The sequence below is a fragment of the Daucus carota genome, chromosome 5 (genome assembly GCF_001625215.2).
Source record: "Daucus carota subsp. sativus chromosome 5, DH1 v3.0, whole genome shotgun sequence".
Taxonomy (NCBI): Eukaryota; Viridiplantae; Streptophyta; class Magnoliopsida; order Apiales; family Apiaceae; genus Daucus; species Daucus carota.
The window spans coordinates 11682840-11710632 of NC_030385.2; the positions used below are offsets into that span (position 1 = coordinate 11682840).

At 36.2% G+C, this 27793-nt stretch overlaps 4 protein-coding genes across 4 annotated transcripts; 2 read left to right on the forward strand and 2 right to left on the reverse strand.

The window, feature by feature from the left end:
* Nucleotides 1-244: 244 nt before the first annotated feature.
* On the reverse strand, nucleotides 245-3888 carry LOC108222115 (uncharacterized). Its single transcript, XM_017396018.2, has 7 exons — nucleotides 3530-3888; nucleotides 2735-2818; nucleotides 2459-2599; nucleotides 2129-2194; nucleotides 1623-1790; nucleotides 783-1112; nucleotides 245-494 (listed from the first exon to the last, which is right to left on the reverse strand). Exons 1-7 carry the CDS (start codon nucleotides 3719-3721, stop codon nucleotides 393-395), a joined length of 1083 nt encoding a protein of 360 aa, XP_017251507.1. The 5' UTR covers nucleotides 3722-3888; the 3' UTR covers nucleotides 245-392.
* A 9763-nt stretch (nucleotides 3889-13651) lies between these two features.
* Nucleotides 13652-14266, reverse strand: LOC108221329 (uncharacterized). The gene has a single exon (XM_017395214.1). It carries the CDS (start codon nucleotides 14264-14266, stop codon nucleotides 13652-13654), a length of 615 nt encoding a protein of 204 aa, XP_017250703.1.
* A 1951-nt stretch (nucleotides 14267-16217) lies between these two features.
* On the forward strand, nucleotides 16218-20425 carry LOC108221331 (probable protein phosphatase 2C 39). The gene is made up of 5 exons (XM_064093105.1): nucleotides 16218-16254; nucleotides 17352-17597; nucleotides 18276-18552; nucleotides 19026-19180; nucleotides 20037-20425. Exons 1-5 carry the CDS (start codon nucleotides 16249-16251, stop codon nucleotides 20169-20171), a joined length of 819 nt encoding a protein of 272 aa, XP_063949175.1. The 5' UTR covers nucleotides 16218-16248; the 3' UTR covers nucleotides 20172-20425.
* Nucleotides 20426-24953: 4528 nt separating this feature from the next.
* On the forward strand, nucleotides 24954-26452 carry LOC108220370 (early nodulin-like protein 18). Its single transcript, XM_017394116.2, has 2 exons — nucleotides 24954-25414; nucleotides 25741-26452. Exons 1-2 carry the CDS (start codon nucleotides 25252-25254, stop codon nucleotides 26280-26282), a joined length of 705 nt encoding a protein of 234 aa, XP_017249605.1. The 5' UTR covers nucleotides 24954-25251; the 3' UTR covers nucleotides 26283-26452.
* The last annotated feature ends 1341 nt before the right edge of the window (nucleotides 26453-27793 follow it).

A 27793-nucleotide genomic window follows, 5' to 3' on the forward strand; every position in this document is an offset into this window, starting at 1 on the left:
TTTTGATGTTATATTAAGGCATAGCATATAACTTAATGGTATTGCATTGGACATGCTTTTAGCGGTGAGGATCACTGCAAAAAGATAATGTCAACGTCAAGAATACAAAGTTTGAATAAAATTAGAACGGAAGTGTAATTTCAGCTGAATTACAACACAAAGTATGTAAATTTTGGATTACCATAGGACAAGTTGTTCTCCTATCTGACATAGGTACAAGTTGCTACAGCTGCAAATAAAATGGTTTCACAAATCTGAACTATATAAAACAACTCTACAGCCAGGTTTCAACTCAGGTCTAGTATGAATCGAATGGGCAATTTTTCGCTATTATCAATTTATAAACATTGCATCTTCATAATATTTCCTACAGTATTGCAACTGTTCCTTCACTAAATTCTTCTCTTCTTCCCACTTACACAAGCCCAATCATCCATCTTTGACACTGTTATATCTTCAAGGAATTCTGAATAACGTCCAGTTATACGTGGAAGCTGCATAGGACATGATTAGCTGTAAAACAGGTTCATATATCTAAAGCAAATTTTCTATATAACATGTCCTAGAGGAATATGTTAAACGTTATTACAGTGTTTTGTTGCCAGTCAAATTGGCAGGCATCAAAAGAAGATTGTGCCGAATACGGAACTGTTTTCGCATTTTAGGTTTCAGATCAATATAGAGCTATACTCAGATTTTATGATGCGTCATTACCTTGCAAAACATATTAGTGACCATACTCTATGTTATACACAATTAGTTTTTAAACTTTATATACATACCTGCTCAGTTATAATACCAGATAAAGCAACCATCGCTCCTGGTTTAGCAAAAGAAACAATTTGATCTGCCAAATTCAACAGAGGGTACAAGAGTATGTTTGCAACCACAATATCATACTTCACTATTTCATCAAAGCTGGCCTCTGGTTCATAAGAACCCTGACCTTCAAAACCAGTTGAATTGTTTTCTGATGGGGAATTAATTTCCTCACTGGGAACAAGGTACAGTTGCAAGATATCAGGTCCTATGTTGTTCAAAGTGGCATTATGTCGTGCAGCAGTAATTGCTTGGGGATCTATATCAATTCCAACAGCGAAGTCTGCACCAAACTGCAAAAATTTTGCTAAATGAAAAAAAATAAAGAAAGATAACACAAGTACAGGAACATAAAAGATGTCATCTAAATTTTTTGCAGGATCCAAAAGAGATGCATGATGTTTACAAATGGTATTGGGCTTCACTCTATCTAGACTGTAGCAGAATATTTACAAACTTCATACCAATACCAATATGTCTTAAAAGTATCCTAACATGGTCCACAATTAACGAATTTAGAGATCTCCAAATAGAATCATTTCTGCGTGCATTTAGGTTAATCGCCAATATCCTACGTGAGGGTTCGCACATTGGTATTTAGTTTTTTTTGTAAATTGTTATAAACATTAATAGCTTGATTAACACTTCGCTATGTAATACTCTATATGTTTTGTAACTGAGAGAAGCATGTAGGTATAATAACCCATTGAAATTAAAGTAAAAGATAGTCTTGAATATAAATTAGAAATCTTTATGTATGGGTTTGTGTATTAATCAATCAAACTTAAAGCAAGATTCAGTACCTTCAATGCAGCAATTGCAAGAATTCCGGAACCCGTGCCATAGTCTAGAAATGATTCTTTTCCTTTAATTATTTCATGCAGCAATAGTAAACACAACTTAGTTGTGGGATGGTCCCCAGTTCCAAATGCCAGACCAGGATTCAGGATGATATTAGTCGCTTGAAGGTCCTGCAGCAGTCCAAATTACAAACCTTAATAAACTGAATCACGGACTACTGAAATTCAAAATGTTACGATCATGAGTTGCATATTCATGAAATGAGGTGGAAGCTTGTTCTCAACAGAATAATATGATTATGACAGTCAAGGAATACTAATGAGTTACAAGGCTATTTCCTGTCAGGATGATGACTAATATACAGTACTGGCACTATTTTAAAGAACCTTAACGTTTCTAAATTCGAGCTATAAATTGTAATGGAGGTCACCAAAAATAGCTTCCTATGTACAGAGTTGCATATTCTAATAAATGAACCAAAATAATGCAAAAGTGTGAATGACCGTACTAGGGGAGTTCTCCACTCAGGTACAATCCAGAGTCCTTTTGTGACTTCAACTGGATGAAAAGAGTCCTGCAACAGTAGATCAAATATCAACATGGTAAAAAATTTCGAGCACGGAAAGACCAATGATCAGCAAAGAAGAATAAACATACAATATGGATAAATATAGCTTCTAAATTTTTTTCAAACATATCAGGATAACGAGTAATCATTGCTTAAATTGTGGTTCAAGTGTAGATGAACATGATAATACGCTACTAATATGCAACAAGAAAATATATTCAATGTTTTTAGGTATTTAAAAGAAGATCGAGTTTATATAATCAATATCACCTGAATATCTTTGATCCAGTCAGAGTGGTAGCCCTTTACGATTTTATACGTAGGTAAATCTTTCAAGCCTATGGAATCTGCAGCATGTAAAATGCTCTTCCGGACGTCCTTGGATATATCATAAATTGAACTAATGCATATCTGCAAAAGCATTGCTATTGAGTAACCTCAGGCTGGATGGCCACTTGATAGTAGTGCATTTTCAAAGCATACCTTAGAATCTGAATTAGGAACATTATGTAAAAAGACAACACCAAAAATGCTCAAAGTGTCTACCTCTTCATTTTGTACGTGGCTGTCTTGTTCATCAATGCTGGTTGAACTTGCACCGAAACATAACAACGCTTCTGAAAGCATATCCTATATTACCAGAAAAGAGAGCAAGCAGCTGTTAATAAAACCTACTCAACTATACTTATAGTCAAAGGTGAGTGGCAGAACCAGAACTCTCAAAGACCTGGAGTTGAAAAAGTAAACAATAATATTCCTATTTATTTTTCAAGATCAGCTAAGCCTTCAAAAAATACACTGATTTCACAAAACCGGCCTCCAACAATTTTTTGAGACCATTGGGGTCTTAAGCCTAACTGGACCCTCTCTGGTTCCTCCTCTAAGCAGAGGACTTTTCTGGTGTGGGTAATCCTTTTAGAAAAAAAAAAAATCACCCATTTCTCTTTCTGTGTGTAGCATATTATTTTGCCAATATTAGGATTTAATTTATATAACCTTATAAACACCACCATTGCAGAATTTCAAGATAAAATTAGCTCAACTGTACTTACAGTCTCACTCAAAAACAAGCTCCGTATCCCTTTTATATTAAAACATGAAAAATCAATAACTGCCTAATTTAAGACTTCAAACCACAAAATATAGCTAATTACATAGCACATAGCTTCATAAATAATCAACGACGATATCCCATTTACCTAAACTTCAATTTCTTTTCAAACTATCTAAACTCACCTACAAATAACACAATACGAAAGCAACTGCAGTAGAGATTTATCTAGTTAAAAATGACACAAGCATACATTACAAGAAAATTGAGAAACAAGGGCTGCTCACTACCGCAAAATCTTTTCTACATTGAATGTGCACGGACAGAAATGGCGACGTAAGTGAAGCATTGGTGCAAGTCGACAATGGCACAGCCTTGACTGACAACAACTTGGTGAGACTGAATTCTCGTCTTACAAGTGAATTAGTGCAGGCAAGGTGTTTGAAAATATGATTACGGAAACAACATAGTACTGGTGACATGCTGTCCGGATGTGTTGTTGAGTGAACTCAAACACTAAAACATGTTTTTGCAACTGATATAACGGTCTGTGTACCAGAAAATCAGCTACAGCTGAAACCCTGGAGCAAACATTGGCTAAAAGCTCTCCACGTGTAATACGAAAAAGAAGAAGAAAAAAGGAATGAGATGCTTCGTTATTTAGAGATAGTAATATATGTATAATTTTAAAAAATATAATCATAATCTTATATATTCATAAAATTATATAACAATATTATATTATATATAACTAAAGTATTTAATAGTAATGTATTTTATCAGTTATCTTATCCAATCATATTATTCCCGTGGTTTAGTTTAGTTTAATTTTTAATATTGTAGTATATAATAATAATGGGTATGATATATATATATATATATATATATATATATATATATATATATATATATACACGTTTATTAATTTACGAATATATAAATATGGGTGTGAGTCATTGTATTTGAAAAATGATAAAATGTTGAGAACTGAGTTGGATAAAAATTACTTCAAACAAACAGAGGAATGAAAAGAAGAGATAATTAGTGGATTGTGAAATATTAAAAAGAGAGAATTATTGGTGAAGAAATATAATTAATGGAGTACCATAAATAATGCATAGAAAATTAATAAAGGAAGGATGAAATAATTTTAAAATGTATTTTGTTTATAAATGAGATTTTGGTGACGAGATTGTGACTCATAGGCATGATGCAACTATGAGTTTTTTTTTTTTGATAAGCTGAAGATATATTAGAAACTCAGAAACTCGGACGTTCTTACAAGGTGCAGGGTATAACCATACCACCCCAAAAAGCATGAAGCTTACTTGCCAAAATGCCAAACCAAAAAGCAAACTAAGGAGCAAGAAGGACCGAGTAAAGCAAAGGATAATAGCAAACTACATGATAATAATGACGCATATCAGCCAGCTAAATGTTAGAGGCACGACGGATTTTCTTCGAGCTCGAAGCAGAAGGAGATGGAAGACTTTCAGGCTGCTTGAAACCCATTTCAGCACATAGAAGAATGAGATAATGGGCTTGTGATGATACAAAAGCAAAGATTAGTCCCTCGAGGCCCAGAAGTATTTGGTGGTAAGCCTGTTAATACCACCCTTAGCCAGATGGTCTGCCTCATCATTTAATTCCGAGGGAATGAAGTTGAGACAAACAGAATTATCGAGCAGCTTCTGTACGTCGAAATCTGGAATTAGCAAGGGAAAATCCACCTTAAGACCTTGAGAGAAGGCATTTATGGCAACTGTGGAGTCGGTGCAAATAACGACCTTGTCATTGGGTGAGCAAATTGATCGTAATTTATTCAAAATGTGAATTAATGCAAGTACTTCCGCCTCATGCACATTAAAAGAGTTAGAAGGACCAGAGAAGCAATAAAGCAATTTCCCAGTGTTGAGCTTTATTATGCCACCCACTCCTCCACAGTTATTGACCCATGCAGCATCAGACATGCAAATAATATCATAAACCTCACATCGAGAAGCCCAGTAAGCATGTCTAAGTTGATGATGATGCAAGCTAATCGCACCGATAGGATTGATCCTCCACGTTGGGTCATAGGCGAAGGATAGGACCCCAGAAGCCATTCCCCATTTTGCTATTCGCACAAAGATTAGTTCCTGTAAAGTGTCTGCTTTTAATCTTGTATTGGAAAACACAAACTCATTTCTTGCGAGCCATATCGACCAAAGGGTGGCTGCCACTGTCAGGTGCCAGACTGGTTTAATGAATTTCGATTTTTTGAGGCCAAGAATGAGTGCGAGGTTGAAGGATGCATTTCTATGAATGAGAGAATTTATGCTCCACCATTTTCCAATAAAAGACCATGCCCATGCTGGAAGGTCACAGGACCAGAACAGGTGAGAAATAGATTCCTTTGCCATATTACACCACGGGCATGCTGCTGAGATGTATCGAATGCGCTTGTTAAGCACCCAATTTGTTGGAATGATTTCCCATGCAAGCTTTCACATGAAGTTTATTATTTTTGGAGGTACTTTCATAACCCAGATTTGTTTCCAGAAGAAGGAGCTCGGCATTGAAAGAACTGAAGGTCTTCGAAACACTTCATATGCTTTAGCAGTTGTGAAAACTCCATTAATTGGAATCCATATCAAAGTATCCTCATTGTTAGAGAGAGAGGAAACTCTTAGCATCTCTGATATTATAGCAATCTCAGAATTGTCCGTTGTACTGAGAGAGTTAAGCCATAGAGAAGAATGAAAGGGATCCTGTAACCATAAAGGTAACAAAACATTGACTGTCGAATGTTTTCTCAATGAGGAAGAGTAAAGCGTAGCAAATTTTGTGAACAGGGCGGTGGAGCCAATCCAGACATCCTCCCAGAACAGCACCTTGCAGCCACTTTTTGATTCCCATCGAAAATTTTCCTTCTTAGAGATCAGTGAACATTGAGGATCTAACTTGATAGAGAAGATACTTTTGACTATTAGGGAACATTGATTTACCTGAACTTTGTCAAGATCAAATGTCCATGAGGGACTATACCGCGAAGCCATGATGTTATTCCACAAAGAGCCCCTTTCATTATAAGCCCTCCACCACCACTTAGACAGGAACACATTATTACGAGATTTAATCGAGTAGAGTCCTAGCCCACCTTCAGCTTTAGGAGAGCATATACGTTCCCAACTAAGTAGATGAAGCTTCCTCGAGGCATTTTCGACTTCTCCCCATAGAAATCTACGTCGCTTTGCTTCAATGAGATTGCATATTGTCGTAGGAATTTTATACAGGCTGAACCAGTAAATGGGGACACTGTCAATCGCCGCTTTGAGTAACACTAATCGGCCAGCTATGGATAGACGTTCAGCTGCATATGATTTTATTTTATCATCCACCTTTTTTAACAATGGTTGCCAGAAGGAGAGCTTTTTGGGAGAGGAACCGATACTTGCTCCCAGGTACTTAAACAGAGTATTTCCTTGCTGGCAACCTAAGATAGAAGACCACTTCGAGATTTGGGACGGTTGCAAGTGAAACCCGTAGACATGGCTTTTCGAGAAATTTACCTTCATTCCTGAAAGTAGCTGAAAACATTGTAAGATTCGCTTTACTCCAGTTATCGAGCTTTGGTCACTATTGATAAATAAAATCACATCATCCGCAAATTGGAGATGTGAGATTTCTTCCCTTAGCCTCCCCGGTATTTGGATTCCTTTGAACAGATTCAATGTCATGTCAAGCCCTTCTGTAGTAGTTGAGAGAGTACTTCCCCCACAAGAATGAAGAGAAGGGGGGATAAAGGATCCCCCTGACGCAGTCCCCTACTAGGTTTGAATTCATCCGTTGGAGACCCGTTTACCAGAACCGAAATTTTTGAGGATTCAAAAATAGCTCTGATCCAGCTAATCCATTTAGCACCAAAGCACATAGCATCCAGAGTTGAATAAACAAAATTCCAGTTCACCCTATCAAAGGCTTTCTCGAAATTGATTTTTAGAATCACCCCTGATGTCAGTTTTTTCTGCAAAAGGTGCACCACTTCGCTTGTGAGCAAGATACCATCAGAGATCTGTCTTCCCCGGACGAAGGCTGACTGTTGCTGGCTTACAAGAATTGACATGAATTTCTTTAACCTTAGAGCTAGAACTTTTGTGAGCAGCTTCATCAATGAATTCATTAAGCTTATCGGGCGGAAATCTGCAGGAGATTGAGCATTTGGTTTTTTTGGTATCAAAGCTATGAAGGACGAGTTGCATCCATTAGGCAGCATGCCTGATTCATGGAACTTTTGAAAGAAAAGAAGTACTTCTGACTTTATTTCCGGCCAGAGCAGTTCCAGAACCCCCTCATTAATGCATCCGGTCCAGGCGCTTTTGCCTTAACAGTTAATTTTAGTGCCAATTCAATTTCAGTTAGCGTAAATTCCTTCTGAAGTTCTGCATTTTGTGAAGCATGTAAGGTCCTAGTCATCAAAGAACTCAGGCCAAAAATTTGGGGGGATGGAGGCTGTTGCAGAAATTCCCTGAAATGAGAGAGAAATACTTGTTTAATGTCACCCGGATCTGTACATAGCTTTTCATCATGAAGTATTTTCCGAATTGCATTTGAGGATCTTCGCTTCATCATTGCACAGTGAAGAATTTAGAATTTCTTTCACCATGCAATTGCCAATTAACTCTTGATTTTTGACAGAGCATACTACATTTGATATTGTACAGAGTCTTCAAACTATGTTTCTCGTTTGCTAGGGCAGAAGGAGGCAAGATTCCAGTGTCGATTTGCTCCTGGATATTTTCAACTTTCATGATTCGTTGATCTACATCCCCCAACTGGGTTTTATTCCAATCTTTTGCTGCCATCCTGAGCGCTTTGAATTTGTGTTGGGGGTTGCAAGCCTGAGATCTTTGCCATGTCTGTTTTAATAACGAGACCAATCTGTCATCTTTCAACCAACAGTGAAAAAATTTAAACGGACGGGGCCCCCAATTGTGAGATGAATTTTTTAGTATCAGCGACCTGTGGTCCGACTTCTTCCTATGCAATGCCTGTAGAACCCATCCACCTCCTCCATACCAATTAGAAGATAATAAGGCCCTATCAAGTCTGCCTTGTCGCAATCCAGGGCCATACCAGGTATAAGAGGAGTTAATGATTTGAATATCAATAAGATCATTGCTTTGAATGAAATTATTAAAAGCCTCTGTCTCAGAACTTCGTTCACAACAATTCTTCCTTTCAGAGTTAGATCTCGTTGCATTTAAATCCCCAACTAGGCACACATAAGAATCTTTGAGTGAAGCCAACATGTGGCTTAAGTCAGTCCACAGTTTCAATTTTAATCCATGGGACTGTGGAGCGTATACATTTACACATGCAAAGGGCACGCTTGTCGTCAGATTTGTACCTTGAATTAGAATCCAGTTCCTAGACACTTTCATACTTGAGACATTAACAGTATCTTGATTCCACAGAGTAATTAGTCCTCCAGAGAGGCCCACTGAAGGAGAGTCAACCCAACCTGGAGATGCTCCCATACCTAACTGAGAGATTTCCTTAGGATCCCATGTCAAACATTTTGTTTCCTGGAGACAACAAAATGTTGGTTTGGCTGAATAGTTTAGGTCTCTGATATGTTGCCTACTTACAAAATTCTTTGCCCCCCTGACATTCCAAATTACTAAATGGTGTATATCCATTAACAAATCGCAAATGAGTTGCATTGGGAAGTTATCTATACCCGTAGGTTCCTCTTGATGAGGTCGATAGATTTGTCCTTTGAATGTAGGGGAAGGAGTCCCATCAACATCCCATTTTCGTAAATTGATTCAACCTCATCATGAGAGTTGTTGAGGAAGAAATGAGTAATTTGTTGCAGACCTTCCCCTCTGGATTTTTTCTTTTTTGGCACTTTGAAGTGCTTGTTTGTTATCTTTGGGTTGAATTTATGTGGTCGTCCTCTCTTTGACTTCACTCTTAGATTATGAAAACCTGTATAGAGTTCCTGTTGCAGCGACTCAATTTCATTATCTAGAAAATCTTCCTCCATGTCCGAAGAGTCCCTCTCACTTTTTGACGAGATGACTGAAGATGTTGAAATTTGGATTCTGGGTATCCAATGATTTGTATTTAAGTGGATGACTTCATCCTCCCCAGAGTTTGGCTCCTGATGTTCTATGATAATTTCTGCCTGGCTCAGTGTCATGGAGGGAGTCATTGCAGTGTACCTCGGGGTTAATGGGTTGACCTGCGATTGAGTTGAAAGTCGGGATCCTTGTAGAGATCCTTGTAAGATCCTTGTCAGATCATTGTCTCGTGATCCCTGTGATGTTTCTTTGATCGGGTTATTTTCCCCAAATTCCCTTTGTGTCCCTGATTTAGCATCATCCGATTTCTCAGAGTCAGCAAGATGAGGTGTGTAGTTATGCTCCTTGTTGCTTGGCTGTGAGTCCATTGCAGGCAAATTACCATGATTGGGCGTAAGATTCTGATTGCAAGTAGGATCTTTAGAGCTGGCTTGAGAGTCCTGAGAAGGATGGATATTTTGAGCAGGATAGGAGGTCTGGTTCTCGCTCAATCCCATATCATCCATTTTAAAGTCATTTGGTTGGCACTCTTCTCCATTGACTTCTAATATCCTAATCTTCCAAACATTTCCCATCAGATTAATAGAAGTGAAGTAGTTAATAGTCTCTAGAAGATGAGTTTCAATAAGGAATTTTGGAGTGAGGTAAAATTCCTCCTCATCATTGGATTTGCAGAAGTGCAGAATACTCTCATGTTCCTTGAGAATTGTAGAGAAGTTTTCTGGTGTCCATCCTATGATCGGCAGCCCTCTTATCTCCAGCCAGGTCTTTCTACTTGGCAATAGATCTTCAACTTTGGCCTCCCTTGCTTCCGCGAAACTTATTTTTAATAGTTCTCTGTCAGTATTCATCAGATCCTCACCGTATTGGAAGTATGCCAGGAAGGTAGTGCTTGAAAGTCCTCTAATTTGAGCATTACATGCCCCTAGTCCCTCTGCAATCATTCCCACATTCTGCACCGATTCATTCCTAACCGTTTGTAAGAAAAGGCTATTTTGCAGAATGTCCACCATATCCTCATCAGGATGGAGCATTACTGGTTCAGGTTTACTTTGCCCTTTGTCCTCTTAAATTGGGGGCTTCATCGAAGAGATAGGATGGTCTTTTATGCCCTCGCTTATTTAAGGTTCAGGTTCTTTTTTGTATGATTTAGGAGATCTTCCTTTCCCACTGATAGGACCCGTCACAACAGCATTGGATGTAGTCCTATCTGCAGAGTAGTTAACATTTGGAGTAATAGTAGAATTAGAGGCCCCTTTTCTGTCTTTCGCCCTTGTAAGATACAGCTGCTTTGATCTCACCATTTTGTTGTTTAAGGATGAGATTAACTTGTCCGCTTCACAAGAGTTTTCAGCAACCAGGAAGCCTATTCTGTTGCCATATTTGTCTCGTTTTCTTGGCAGAATTATGTCCTTTATCTTCCCTTCCCTTTTAAACATCTGCCATAGGTCCCTTGCAGTTAGTTCCTCATCAATACCCGTAAAAAATACAGAGATTTTCCCAGATGTAGTTCCTAACTGATGTTTAGGAGACGTTATCCGAGTTACCGGAATTGCAGTGGATGGGGTTTGGACTGGAGTCTGCTTTTTTTAATGCAAAAGAGCTTCTTTGTAAGGAGTAGTTGATTGATTCCTATGATCCACGGTCGCATGATCATCAGGCATAGTATGATGATGGATTTGACCCAATGCCATGGATAGCGCCTTATCATCTCCTTGCAGAGCTGCAGCCAGAACTGAAGGCTCTATTAAATTTGCATAACCCTTTATGAATTGATGCGTGATATTTAGCTGGTCATTCCACGGGATGTTCATCTGGTTTCCGGACTTCTGCTGTGGCATGTTCTCTGGGAGAGGCTTTAGCATTGAACCATAGTGAATTTGGTTAAATGCCATCCGGATGCCTTCCTGGTCCCCTTCTCTTACCTTTAGTTGTGTGTTTGGGTGAACTAGGCGATCATTTGGCCAGATAAAGTTTAGAAGATGGGTTTCAGAGTTAGCTTCTTGCTTTGTATACATCTGTGGGTTGGTGTGTGGGAGATTCATTGCCCTTACCCACCAACCGTTGTTGTGTAGCGTTCTATAGATGGCCCACAATGCTTCTTCATCTCCCGCTAGACCTTCATTAAGCAGCTCAATACTGATGGCTTGTTTCAGAAAGTTAATTCGATTTATGGCCACTGGGATTAAGCTCGAGTTTCCTTTCCTTATGGCGCCTACCATTTCATTTTCCAGTAGAAACCAGTATTTGTAAACCTCTTCTGCAGCCTTTGTTGTGGTTTCCGTTGACTGACTCTTCAATTTTGCCGGACCCCCAATTTGGTTACTGTTCCTTGTAGCCCTAATTCGCTTCCCTAATTTCGCCATGGCCTTACAACATTGGACATGATGCAACTATGAGTTTAATAAAAGATTAACATATTTTCTTTCAAAAAAATAAATAAATAAAAGATTAACATATAAAATGAAATCATGAGTATAATAAGAGACCGACACATAAATATAATTGATATCGATGTTTTTATAATCTTAATTTTATTATGGTTAGGAATAAAATATAAATATATAGATATGGAGCATCTAAATTGTTACATAAAGTTTGTAAAATCATATTGTGTCTATTGAGCATATATGAACAAAAATATACATGCTGTTCAAATGGTTGTTGTCTCGTTGGAGGTGTTCAGTTCTAGAGTGAATTTGTTTTTTCTTATTATTTGGTACTTAGTTCATAATATGTTGACGCTATTGTGATACATAATGTATTTTCAATTTTCTGCAGAATAAAGTTTCTATTTCATTCTCTCTACATTTGCTCTTAATGTGGTATCTTTTAATCATGATTTTGGCATAGGGGGTTCGAAAGAATAAAGTTTTTGATCTCAGTAAGGTATTTGGGATCATTTAGAAATAGGCATGATTGAGATTATATTATGTAATTTTCAGTTACATATCTATATTTGATTTATGTCATTGAATATATTAATGTGGTGATCATTGTGGACCGAGCTATAATAATGTGACGAAGGTGGCTTTGGCTTTATATTTTTATACGAGATGGACCAGATTGATCTAAGAAGATGTATTTAAGAATGAACAATATTATGTGTGTCTTGGATTATTAAATATAATTATTGTTGGGTATAGTTTTGTAGTCTAAGTGGGAGATTGTTATGTTGTGTTTGGTTGGGGAGAATAGAATGGAATGGAATAAAATGAGTAAAAATACTTGGAATTTATAGAGATAGGAAGAAAGTTAGAAAAAATTTTGAGGGAGTGCAAAATTGCTATGATGAGATTGGAGAAGAAATTGAGAATAGGAGAGAATGGAGCATTCCATCTCAAATTGAAGGTGTGATATCTAGCCTATGATGTAAGGAATGGAATGGAGGAAAAAATGAAATTTCTTAAAAATTGTCCATAAGATTGTTCATTTTTCATTCCATTCCTTCCGGAATCATTCACCCCAACCAAACACAACATTAGAGTATATTTCATAATCTAATAATAATATCGGGGCATAGAAATTAAATACTGCCTCCGTCCCATCCAATTCTTTACATTGGGTTTGGGCATAGAGGTTAGGAAATATGTATAAAGTAGTGGAAAAGAGAAAGAAAAGTGGGTGAAGTGGTGGGAACCATTGATTTTTAATATATAAAAAAGAGATATTGGAGTAAAAATAGTGTGAAAGGAAAGAAAATTGGGAAAGTGGTGGTACCCCATTAACTATTTTAGAAAAGTTTTGTAATGTAAAGAAATGAGTGGGACATTCAAAAAAGGAAGTGTAAAGAATCTGGTGGGAGGAATGGTGTATAGTTATATGGGTCTGACTAGTGTGCCCATGGGCACATACTAACAACTATTTTTTGTTGAGGTGGAGGATTTTTACTGGGGGCCATGATTATTAATGAGTTTTAGCCAATAGAAGTCCTCCACTTACTCAAAAAATAGTTGTTAGTGTGCGCCCATGGGCAACTAGAAAATCTGTAGTTATATTTAACATGTTTATTCTATTTATTATACTAATTAAGTGGTCCAAAATAAAGAATTCTTAAATCATTTTGTTTTATATGAGTTTTGTAATATGTAATAGTGTAAACGGGAATGTACGTGGAAGATTAATTCTCACAATTCGAGTTAATATCTACAACTATGAATCAAGTTATGGAATCAAATACGCTTAAGATATACAGTTTTATTTCACATGAGATGATCCTTGGTTATACATGACTTCTACGGACAGAGTGTATACAACATTGCATTTTAATTATGAAACATGAGCTGAAAAATCAAGCACCGACTAATAAAATCACTGCAAATTGATACTGCATTAGAACACAATTCATCGGGGATTTATTGCATGACATCCGCTGCAGGTTGACAAAAACCACCGCCAAAATCTCCACAAAAACCACCCATTGCGTTCCCCTCTGTAGTCTTGTTTCTTCCTTTTCGACCCTTGCTGTAGATCAGAGCCAGCTCTGCTTTTACGCGACACCTTGCGCTTTAAAACTGGTGTCTGAGTAACATAATGCCAGCTCCCATGTTGCGGACTCAAACTAGGCCTATACGCAGACACCTCTTGCTTTTTTCTCAGACTTTTGGCTTCACCTTTCATTGTTCTAACACGAGTACTAGTACTAGTACTGCTGCTACTCCTGCTACTGGTACTATTACTCCGCGATGACATTAAGGACTCCTTACTGCTCACGCTGCTCGTCTGGCTCATTGATCTTGAAAGAGTAGTATTGAAGCTCAAAGTTTTTGTTGGGGGAAATGGAAACTTGTGTGGTAATAGCCTGCCGTTCAGGAATAAATGGTCCGCAGGGGTGCTTGGGGACTCTGGCGTAACAAACTCAAACTCGAACACTAGCTCGGGCTTATGATTTTGAATTGGCTCAACAGGGATGGCCAACATATCATCAACAAGCTGGTCTTTCTGTGCATGAGTTTTCATTGAATGTGTTGATGCACTGAATGAATGAGGCAGTTCTTTAGGCTTCTGACATTTTTACAAAGATATGAATATGAATTATATATTGTATGGATTGGATTTTACTAGAAAAAAGTCTTAGATCATGTCCGTTGACAACTCAAACTTGGTAAATTTATAAGGTTTATACTAACGTGTAGTATTAGCAAAGACCGGTTGGAAAGAAAAAGCCTAATCAACTTGGCGGGTTTGGTCAATTTATATCAAACTTATTAAATAATTCGAGCAAGAAAAGCTTTTTTCTTCTGATAACTAAAAATATATCTATAAATTTGCATATTTTAAAAAATCTGGGACAAGTCAGAATCAAACTTAAAAGTTATAAATTATTAACTATTTTTACTGAGATAAAAGTTATAAATTATTAATTTATCATTTATCATGTTTTTATTATATGCATAGTTGACGGACAATATAGTGACAATATAGTCACGTCTTTTAGGTGTTGAGTCTATCTCTAAGAAGATAAGAGAGGGACGTTTACGTTGGTATGGACATGTTCGGCGTAAGTGTAACTCAGCACCGGTTAGGAGAATAGAACACATATCGGTTCGGGGTAAGGGAAAGAGGGGTCGGCCTCGTCGGACATGGGCTGATCAATTAAGTTTGGACATGGGAGCCTTAAATCTCACGGGTGATATGACATTAGACAAGAATGATTGGAGACGGCGTATTAGAGTGGTTGAGACTAGGTCTCGTGGCTCACAGAGATTATGAGGGTTATGGTGTTCAGTTTTAAGGGAGGATTCAGCTCAGTTATTACCAGATGCATTCGCGCCAATCTAAAATGTTTGGGTAAGTCCCATGTGAAGAAGGCCATGGGCTAAGGTATTATATTCTTATTATAGCACACACTAGTTTATTTGTTGTGCACTAAGCCGGGGGTCTTCACGGAAACAGCCTCTCTATTTTAAGGGTAGGGGCAAGGCTGCGTACATCTTACCCTCCTCAGACCCTGCTCTAAGCGGGATATACTGAGTATGTTTGGTTTGGTTTGGTATCATATTTGAACTAGTCCAATTATATTTGGTCATCCTTCTTAAACTACAGATAAAAGATTCTTTGTGTATGAGGTTTTTAGTATCACACTAATTTTTTTTTTGAAAAGTAATACACTGATTTATGTTTTCACAAAAACGTCACGCTCACTTCTAACACAAAGTAGATTATCTTTAGCGTGCTGTAAACTTTTGTAATCGGACTTTTTATTTTAATTTAAAGATATAATCGATATAATTAATTTTTGATTAATTCTTATTTTTAACTTTATCAATTAAGTTCGTTTTTCCGTTGCTAGAAAATACAAACCTCATTTTGTCACCCTCTCCCTCATTTTCTTTAATTCATATGTAGAAGAAACCTTAACCGTCTCTTGTCTGAACCAGGATGGAACAAACAGAAACAGAACCACGGAAAAATTGTTAATCAATTTAGAATAACATTATGTGTCTTAAAAATTATTAAATGACATTCTTTTATAAAATGACATGATAAACATAGGAATGATTTTAATTACATAATTTATGATATTCTTTTATAAAATGACATGATAAACATAGAAATGATTTTAATTGGATAATTTATGTGCGAGATATCATTATTTATTAATGTGGCCAATCACATTTACCAAATAAATTTGAGAAATTTTTTTATAATACCTAACCATCAATCTATTAATTTTAATAATCAGTTCGGTTATTGGTCCCTTTGATCGCCTTATTTTCGATTTTTCTCTTACTCCGCACAATACTTGCGGCACGATCGAGAGGGCCCAAAGTGCGGACTCATGCACAAATGAAAACACGTGTGCAGCTGCTAGAGCCTCCTATATCTGAGCTCGCACATACAACAAACACGTGTCCTTTTGCCTCCACATTTCTCTCTCATCAAAACAATTAACTTTTTAAAATGTTGTGCCATTTTTGTGAAGTTACATCCTCAACAAGATGAAGGTAATACTTGCGTCATATCTCATGTTTCTAATATTGTGTATATGTTGATGCTACAGATCCATTTTTCTTGTATTACTTTTTCCTTTCTATCCTTTGAATACTATGTTTGAATTCTTAACGTGCATTGTGAAAACTTTTGTATAATAATTTCATCTTGATTCTGCTGCTAAATTTTTTGGGACAGTTGGTCTAGACCATTATCAATCCTTTTTCTTTTGATATGCTTGATTTGCACCCAGTATTTTAATTTGATTTTAGCTGTAGTTTTCTCTTTAAGCATGGTAATCATTTTAGGTGCAGTATAGGACCCTTGTTTACTTAATCGAATAATATGAATACATTGTGTTTTTGGATTGAGGTGAGTAGGTGATCGTGTTGCATGGTTTTTATATGAGCTCCCTGAGCTAATATGGTTAATAAGGACTTTTTCTTCAGCTGTTTTAAAAGGGTTTAAAAACATAGCAAGTCAGACCTACATAATTGAAATTTTTTGTCTTCGAGTTTAAATTCAATTACCAACAAAGTTTTGTTTGTGGAGAAGAGGATTAACTCGATTCAAGTTATGTTGCTTAAGTTTAGTACATACTCCCCTGTCCCTCTAGATTTCTTACCGTTTCCTCTTTTGGAGGTCCCCTCATTTCTTTACATTACAAAACTTTCCTAAAATAGCTAATGGATCTCACCACTTTCCCACTTTTTCTTCCTATTCACACTACTTTTTTACTCCACTATCTCCTTTTTATATATTAAAAATCCTTTTTATATATTAAAAATCAATGAGTCCCACCACTTCACTCACTTTTTTTTCTCTTTTCCACTACTTTATACATATTTCTTAACCTCCGTGCCCAAACTCAATGTAAAGAATTGAGGGGGAAAGAGGGAGTATATAACTTATATAAATATATAATGATGAAAAGCTTGAGAAGTCTTTAATGCTGTTATGACTCTGTGACAACATGACATACTGGGGATTGAAAAACCAAAATGTTTCACTCGTCGGGTTCTTCGTCCTATTTTACAAAAATGAGTGTCCATTTGAAACGAGTTTGACAAACTATAGTTGCTAGTTCTTAGGTTCTTCATTTACTTTGCAGGAGGCTTGCTTAGATTCAGCTGTAGCAGACACGGGCAAGGGAAAGAGTAAGTTGTCGAAGCAACTAAGACATGGATTTCACTTGGTAAAGGGAAAATCATATCATGACATGGAAGACTATGTTTTTGCACAGTTTAAGCAAGTGGACAAGAATGAGCTCGGTCTGTTTGCCATATTTGATGGCCATGTTAGCCGTGAAATTCCCGATTACTTGCGGTCTCATTTGTTCGAGAATATACTTAATGAGGTAACACTTTCTCTTGCCTTTCTCATTTGTTCGAGAATATAAATAAATGAGTGCAGGGGCAACCCCTCTCAAATTAATTTCTATGATATCAGCATGTTTTGCCTTATATTGTAACCCTTGCATTGTGGTGCATTGGAATCTTGCATTTAAAACCCGTGATTCAATCTCTAGTAGCTCAACCTTGAGAAGGCGAAGAATCATCAAATTCTTATTCAAACACTTTCATTTTGTAACATGTCAATAATTTAATTTTTTTTCTTTGCTCTGATTTAAGTTTATGCGCAGAGTATAATGTATTACTACTGTTATAGGTTAACAAAAGAAAGTAAGTCTTAATGGAAAATGTACCCTCTTATATTTAGGAACTACTGATAATAACACAATCCACTCAATAGTATTAGGTAATCTTGTTCTTCTGTTTTGTCAATACAATTAATTGCTGCAACATGCTCTGATGTATTAAAGCTAATAGAGACTTGTTTAAACTTTATAAATAAATTGGAAATACCCCTCTCCCCTTGATGTAGGAGCTAAATTCCCCACAGCATGAGTAGTCTAAACTTTGAAGTCAGTGTAAAACAAATATGCGGATATGAGCAGAGACTTAATACATCATTTACCCATGTTTGATAGTTAGTACCATATCTCTATTCTCACCTTTATTCTTGCTGCAACCAGCCTGACTTTTGGACTGAGACGGAGAAGGCAATCAGAAGAGCATATCGTGTAACCGACAAGACAATATTGGATAAAGCAGTTGATTTGGGTAAAGGCGGTTCTACTGCAGTTACTGCAATTCTGATTAATTGTCAAAAGCTGGTTGTTGCTAATGTCGGGGACTCTCGGGCTGTTATCTGCAGAAATGGAGTGGCAAAACAATTGTCAGTGGATCATGAACCTGACAAGGAGCGCAATCGTATTGAGGACAGAGGTGGTTTTGTAATTAAAATTCCAGGTGATTATATAAACTCCTGACTTCTAAAAAGTTGTGTTGCCCTTGGATATCCCAGATTGTGACATCAGACTCTCTCCCTTCATGAGTTCTGTTAACGTGTAAACCATCAGACCAAATGAATCCTGTGGTGATAGGAGCTTGTGCTAGAGATTTTAACATTCGTGCAATTTTTAAGAGTACTAGTTAAGAGTGAAGCGTGGTTTATTTCACGATATTGGTTCAAACATTTGATGTTAGCTACTACTAGTTGATGTTTAAGGGGTCAAAGTTCATGTGCTATTTCAGTCTTGAAACTTAATACTGAAACTTCTCTTAGTGAAAAAATATTTGATCATTTTTCTCTTGCTGAAAAATTTATAGTTTTATTATATTCAAGACTTGATGGGTATCTGCTGTTCACAGCTTCATTGATGCGTAACTACTACTACCTTTTTCTCTGTTGTGTGTGTAAAAATTCATTGTACTTGTTGAAGGTGACGTTGCTCGTGTTGATGGAGAGTTGGCAGTAGCCAGGGCTTTTGGTGATAAGAGCCTGAAGGAACACCTTAGCTCAGAGCCTGATGTGGCAGTGCAAAGTATAGATGATGACACAGAGTTTTTCATCCTGGCAAGCGATGGTATATGGAAGGTTGGTCCTCACATTTGATGGCATGATGTACTATGTTAGTCAAAATATTTATTTGTGGTACCACCGTCTATAAATATATACTGCAAAAGCCTATAGTTCTTAGTGGTGGTGGTTATAAGTACATGTATATTTGAGTCCAAAGTTGTCAATTTCTTAGGAGCATACGTGAAATGTGTCTCTTAAAATAAGGGAGTGATTTATAGACAAAGATGACTCCTATTTTGTATTATCTTACTATTTATGTACAGCAGTGAGAATAGATGGGGAAATTTTAGGCTACGAACAACCTTTGTGCATATACCTTCTTTAAGCTGTTTCTTATCATCCTCTCCTCTCTAATGTGTATCATGATTTTTCTGCTTGCATCATTTGTTGTTCTCACATTCTTTGTGTTCTCGTTCTTACATGAGAATATAATATCATATATGTCTATGGTCTTGACTCGTGTTCTTCCATCTGCAGTATGAGACTTAATGTTGCTTTGGTTGTAGACTTTTAAGGGATAATTAAATTGGTAAGCTATTATAGCCGTAAAATGTCCTTGTTGCAGGGGTATGATTCAATATGTGTTGCCTCATCCTAAATATGATGAAATTCTAGAACTCTGCAATAATGTCCATGATTATATATTATATTACAAGTATCGACTGGCTTATGCTAATACAGGGCCATGGCAGCGATATTAAAAGTTTTACAGTTATAAAATGGGTGGATCTGTGATATTGGAAACCGGTGAAGCTGTTCCTTGCAATTGCTTAAGAAACTTGTTTTATTTTGACCTTAATAATGTTGGGCTCCACCTGAGCTGTTATGGAGTCGCCTGCAATTCAATTTAACATATAACATCTCATATCAGGTAATGACAAATCAAGAAGCTGTGGATTGTATCAAGGACATCGAGGATGCTCAAGCAGCAGCAAAGCGTCTTGCTGAGGAAGCAGTGGCGAGGAATAGCAGTGATGATATTTCATGCGTTGTGGTGAAGTTTTAATGAATCTAGGCAGGTCTTTGAAGCATCACTTATGTTTGTAAACTGTCTAGTATTTTGTTTCTTGCAAAAAAAACCTTGTCAGTCTTGAGATGTCTAAATCTATATGTTTGAACTAGTCACAATTGTGCACTTACATGCAGTCGTTACTGATATATAGTTGTTCAAGAATCGTTGTAAACTTTGACCAATTTGTACTGTAAAACTTGGCAATTTTGTACAGTATAGTAAAACAATACTACTATTTTTTCACTTTGTACTGAAAGGAGTCTGAGAGAACCCATAGAAACAGGGTTGTGAATATACATTAAGTTTGTGAAATGTGCTGCAAGCAAGTGCAAAGAAAAGGTGTTTTTAACATGTATTAATTTATCTTAGAATGCTTAGAATATAATGAAGAGAAAAGCCTTTTATATCATGCAGAGCTTATTCATCTCAGAGAATTATAACATTATTCCTAAACCTTGAGTTGCAATGTGAGAACACGTGATCCTCTTTATCATATTCTTGCTCACGGGTCCTTACATCCTCTGCACTGCTATCCGTGGGCTGATGGGTGGTTTTGTCGTCCACTTTATCTTCAGCTTCATGAATCATTTTGTCTGATATATTCTTTGTAGTTTCTGCAGCCGAGTTCACCGTCCTGTCTGCAGTGTGCATGGCCTTCTCCCCCGTCACACCTGCGCTCTCCATCACGCTCCGTCCCATCTGTTTTGCACCACTCACTGCTGACTTCGCCAGTTCGCCGTTTCACCCACTCCTCCTAAGATGTCCTTAGAAGCCTCTTTTAAGGTCCGCACCTTCATTGCACATCACAATGCAAAGACATGGAACATTTATTTCAAAACCCAAAATTTTACTCGTCGGAATAAGTTAACAAAGATGAGATTTGCATCAGAATCAAGATATGTAGTGGTGGTGATGCATGTAGAAGTGGCTGAGATTGTAGATTAGGGTTCGTGATTGGCAAAAAAAAACTAGAGTTTTCTTTACCAGCCTCTTACTCTTAAGAATAAGACTGTTAGTGGTGGTGATGTATGTAGATGTGGCTGAGATTGTAGATTAGGGTTCGTGATTGCCAAGAAAACCAGAGTTTTCTTTATCAGCCTCTTACTCTTAAGAATTTCCCATACCTCTAATGTGTTTACGTACCTTTTTACTTTTTTACAGGGGATCAAGTCAGACTTAGTTTTATTCTCTTAAAAAATCTACTTGGATTCGGTTCTCTTCCTTTGCCTTTCTTGAAAGGGGCCCATACGATGAGGCCTAATCATGAGCCTCGAATACTGTTGACCAGGCCAAGACTTATCCCAAATGCAGCGCGCGTCTCTGCTTCCTAATGAGTTGGACAACTCACCAGACAACAGAGATAGGGCCTTCCAAGATATATTTTTGAGAAGGTTTCACAAGCTCCCCGGCAAGGACTACTTGCTAGCCTAGAGCAAGGTTTTTTGTAGTCTCATCCTCCACTTCCCAAAACAGACAACTTCTCAGAATAAAAGATAGAGTACTCTTCAACCATGGGCGGAGCCACAACAAAGGCTGGCTAGGCTGCAGCCCAGTGAAAGAAATTTCAAAATTTTGTTTTATATAGTCCAGAATTTTTAATTTAGCCCAACTATGTAAAACATCCCGTTAGCAGAAAACAAAGTAAGGAAACATGAAAACAAAACTCCAGTTAGGTTTCCAAACATGGAATATGATTAACAAGTGGGAAAGAGGAAATTGGAGATTTGGACATAATTAAAACAAGATCAAGCAAGATATTTCTTTGGCTTAAAAAATTTTTCGAAACTAGCACTAGGTGAAATTTATTTCAGGGCTCTGCTATTGTCTCCAACAATCAACTCTAGGTTTCATATATGCCTAAGGACGTGTCCATGACCATATATGTTCTCTCTTGCCCTTTTAATCTTGATGTAAACCATCTTCGTCTAGAACAGTCAAATATGCCTTCTTCCTGCCAACAGGGTGCGCCTCATTGAAGGTTTTTCTGGGCACGGTCAAATATGTGGGCACGGCTACATATAATTCAACCCAATCTTGAATATGTCAACCAAAATAGTTTTCTACTTTTCTTTGTCCATCTATATAGGCTTGGCCCACAAAACAGGTCTTCACATATTTGAGTATAACAATATGTAATAAACTTTATTTCTTAATAAAGTTTCTTTTATTTTAGTAATTTGAATTTTTATAAAATTTATAAATTTAAATTACCAACACTCAATTGACTTATAAGTATAAGTTATCCAAATAATTTAATAACTTATAAGTTAAGTTCGCTTATAACTTATAATCTACTTGTTTACTTTAAGCAATAAGTCACTTCCTTTTAAGTCAAGTCAAACTATTTTTATGTAAAATTTGTTGAAGTAGTAATATATTTCGGGGCCGTTTGGGTGAGTTTAAAATAAGTGATTCTTTCATAAAGTAAAGAAGTGAAATAGAAGTTAGAAGTAAATTAAGACTTATAAGTGATTAAAGTGTTCGGGAAAGAAGTAGAAGTGATGAAACAAAAGCCAATATTCTTAGCTTTTTATAAGTGTTTCTTGACTTTTTACACAAACGGTACAAAATAAGTGCTTCTAACTTATAAACTCAGAAGGTGGCTTTTAAGGAGTTGCCAAACACCCCCTTCATTTCGATGGTATTAGTTATATTTAAAATATAGCATGTTATTATTATTTTAATTTGTTATAGAAAATATATTTTCTTAATATAATAATCGATGACGCGATATTTCTTACAGATATGTAGCCGTTCGACAACTATAGTCATTTACAGGGACTGCGCTAAAATATAGCCAATGAGAGTGTATGGTTGGATTGTGATATTTTGAGAAGCTTATTCTATTTGTTTTTTTTTATATATGACATCTTATTTGTTAGTTGAGTACTTTTTATAATTGGAGTTGCTCTTCCGTACTTGAAACTCGGTATAATATTATTTTTGCATAATATAAATGCAACCAGCAAGGTTAGGTGCCTAAACTCATATATAAATATAGTAAAAGAGAAAACAAGGCTATCTAATCGACATTTGAAATGTATGTTAATGCATCATCCACATGATCCAACTTCATGTTAGGTAGCTCTGATATTTAATGTGAACTTACACTAATTTCTGCTTGACCGCTAATACATAAAATTAATACTCATGGCTTGTAAAGATGAAATAATAGACTTGATAATTAAAACCAATACCATCCATCGCAATCTCTTGTGTGTACTATATCGTGTTTATCGTGTTAATGATTTTAGCTTAGAAAATGATGGGTTACAGGTGTCTAGGCTCAATCAATTTCTTGTACCACCACTTCCATTCATTAACCGGTGTTGCATTATTTTTCTTCAAAAACGCAAGGAAATGGACAATATCTGTACTGTACCCAACTATTAGTGACTATACACGGATCATGATCTGTAGCTACTAGCTTTCACATCGAAGCTTATTCAACAGATAAGAAATAAGAAATATAACGTGATGTCTAAATTGAAATCTTTAATAGTATTTGATAAAAAAAAATTAATCCAACTAAATTATAGCAATGCCTTATTATTGAAATAATATTTTTTGAAACTTATTTTTAAGAGGCTCTTTTTTTATCCTGTCTTATATTTTATAATAAATTATTACACATATTTTTTTTCTCTATTTTATATTGTCTTTTATAATTAGGATTAGACACTTTGTCAAAATTGAAGTTAATTATCCATATCTATATCTTAAATCAATACTATATTTTTATATTATATTTAAAATTTGAAGTAAAAATTGTTGAATTTGCTCTTCTATTCCATCAAAGAAATTGTGTCTGCAGATTATTATTTTTTAATTAATTTTTCTTTTTTGACTTTTGAACATGTTAACTCGTAGTATAAGATTGGAATGAGAATCGTGTTAAGATGGTATGTGTTTAAGGTAAGACTGGAATGAGCAATTGTGTTGAGATGTTATGTGTTTAAGGTATCTGATATTTTATGTTTGATTGGGTGCTAGAATCAATAAATTAACGATGTATCTGATGGGTTTATGAGACATGCTCTTACTTTTAAATTTAGTAAAATGTGAAAATTTACTCATCAATGAGTTTTTGGTTAAACTTAAAAAAAAAAACTAAAGAGTTTTTTCTTCTCCTCTCTTATAAATAATATTTAGGTTCCTAATCTACTATTATTGAGTATAGTATTCTTCCCCCACCAACCCACCAACCACAATTTTATTCACTCCCCTATACAATTTTTTTAAATAATAACAAAACATAATAAAATAAGTACAAAATGTACCATTGTATTAATTTATTAGGATTCATATATTATATCACTATTACAAAAAGATTTAAAAGGCTGCTCGCATATAGTTTGAGGAGGAATTAAACTTATCAAAATCATATATTACTGTGATACATGATCTCTCCATGTATTTAACTCATTTGATTACTATAATTTTGATTACTGTAATGTTTGTATATAAACATTCGTTATTATTCAATAAAAACTTATCAAAATAAGTTAAGTCTACACAGTATCCTATGAACCATGAACACATTACTATAATCAAACGGTTTTTCTAGTGTGTGCCCATGGGCACACAATAAGCACAAAATTTGATAGTTTTTCTATGTTTTGATTGGCTTGCACTCCTTTAATAAAGATGGCCCCCTGCATTCACACCAAGCATACCAATAAAAACACACCAAATTTATAAATACTACTATAAACACTGGACAAACCCATAATCAAATACTACTATAAACACCAAGTGTACCGTTTAATGTTTAGTGTGTCCGCGTATGTTACGTGTAACATTCCCCACAAAATTCAGCTATAGCCTATAAACAACATAATAACATTAATTATAATCTGAATCACTGCCCCTTGAACCGTTTCTTATATTTATATCCACCTGTCTACTGTTTTCTCCAACGGTAACCTTTCTCCACACCACTCTATATATACCTGCTTCCATCTCTTGCCATTTTCTACTGATCGCTCTACACCTTCTTCTTATTCACATTCATTAATCCACTCCCACGTACATAACATTCATATAGTTTTAAATTCTCCAAATATATATTACTATGGCCTTTCTATCTCTACTTATACTATCTCTATTCTTGGCCTCTTCTTCAACAGAGGCCTACAATTTTCTAGTTGGTGGTAAAAACGGCTGGAGCACCAACCCTTCTGAGGATTACAATCAATGGTCCGGAAGAATGAGATTTCTTATCAACGACACTCTCTGTAAGTTTTTACATTCATGATCCAACCTAGCTCTGATACCATATTAACTGACCAATTTTCCTAAAATCTCAAGTGTGAAGGGTTTACGAGGATCATTCTAACAATTAATTCTTTTTAAATTTATAATTTTTGAAAAAATTATTTCTAAAAAATGTCCCGAACAGATGATGTGTCAATCTGAGATAATTATATTAGTGAGATTGATGTTCCTGCAAGAATACATGTTTATTTACTAGCAGCTCAGTATCCAATAAAAAGATGATTTTTGGGAAAAAAATTTGAGTACTTGGCATTGACACTAATATTTTGTGACTTTGTTTTGTTAGCGTTCAAGTATCCGAAAGAAACGGACTCGGTTGTGGTGGTGAGCAAAGACGATTATGACAAATGTAACGCAGCGAAACCTATCGTAAAATTGGACGGCGGAGATTCGAGTTTCAAGTTTGATCGTTCCGGCCCATTTTATTTTATTACATCCAACAAAACAAACTGCGACAAAGGTCAAAAGCTGGTCATTGTTGTCTTGGCTCTCCGCGTCAAGTCTCCCCCAGCTTCCGCCCCGGCGCCGTCAGCCCAGGCTCCGGTCCCCTCGCCGGAATCTCAAGCTCCTGCTCCGTCACCATCGTCGGAGTCTCCGTCACCGGCGACGAGTGGGCCGGCGGTTTCGCCTGCACCGGGGACATCGGGTCCTGCTGCGAGTGCACCGGGAGCAGATGCGACGCCGTCTCCTTTGAGTCCTGGGAATACTCCGGCGGATATTAGTTCGCCGCCGGGACCGTCGAATTCATTTGCTGCGGCGGTTTCTCCGGCGGCGGTGGTGTCAGTTTTGCTGAGTGTAACTGTAGCTGCTTTCATCACAATTACCTAGGACCTGGGAGAATTAAATAAGCTGGGGTGGTTTTTTTTTGTTTTTTGTTGTCAGTAATTTACATTTATTGTTTGGATTTAGATTATTGGGTGTTTCGTTTGGATTTATTTGCATGTTCGAATGTTGATAAGATAAATAATTGACTTGCAGTATTACAGATTTACAGTCAAGCTGAATTTGTTTTTCTCGCTTATATATTTTCTTTCTGGCCAAATTCTCTCCTATGAGTTCCTTTAGAATTTGCATGCAAATTTTGATGTATGAATGGATCCTGTTGATAAATTTCGCACCAGCGAGGATTTTTCTCTTTCCCAATATTAAAATTTTATGAAATTTTTATGTTACCGGCGCAAGTAAAATTGAAAAAAGCAAAAAACACAATTTAAGTCGATAGTTTTCTTTTATTATTATTAAAATGAACATGAAATCTGGAAAAAAAAGAAGATAACATTCTTGACTGAAAAAGAAATAGAATATTTATTTAGGTTTAAGTGTAACTAATAAAAATATTAAATCTTTATTAGTGAGAGAGAGGACTCAATGAGGTAATGTGATCAGACAATGGCCGTGTTTGAAAGTTAGCGGTTGGAAAAAAATTAGAGGTTCGGGATGAGTTAGAGGTTTGACCATTTAAATCTGCTAATGAATGATAGTGTTTGATAGTTAGCGGATTGAAATAGAGGTTTGGCCTCAAAAAGCTACTTTGAGAAATTTTTTGGGTTAGCGGTTTTGATATGTGTCATAAAAAGCTAATGAAACAGCTATTTACCAAACAGTGTCAAAACATCTATTTCAATCAGCTAGTCAAAACATCTAATTCAATCCGCTAAACAGCTAATTCCCAAATAGGGCCAATATCAATGAAGATGGGCCTTTGTTTATGGGTAAAATTATTTAAAAATTGGGGCCCTTAAAAATTTGGAGTCCTGTTCTATTGAGCTGTTTGCACACCCCAAGAGCCGGCCTGTTAGGAATATGTGATGCTTGATGATATGAAGCAATTTCAATTTTGTACTTATAATAATTTTAATGTAGTTGATCAACGCCTAGCATACTTTTGTAGCAGCAGTTGATCAGATTATCCATCAACGGTTGATGCGGTGCTGTAACAAAACTGTAGTACCTTAGCAGTTGATTGAAAAATAGTACTCCCTCTGTCCCTCTAGATTCTTTACAGTTTCCTCTTTTGGATGTCCCACTCATTTCTTTACATTACAAAACTTTCCTAAAATAGCTAATGGGTCCCACCACTTTTCAATTTTTTCTTTTTTTCACACTACTTTTACTCCACTATCTCTCATTTATATATTAAAAATCAATGAGTCCCACCACTTCACCCATTTTTCTTTCTCTTTTCCATTACTTTATACATATTTCTTAACCACCTTGCCCAAACTCAATGTAAAGAATTGAGAGGTACGGAGGGAGTATGATCTTTAAGATTAGCAGTTGTTCTATCAATGGATGAGTAAATAGGGTGACATAATTGTAAATATTTGAAACTATGTAAT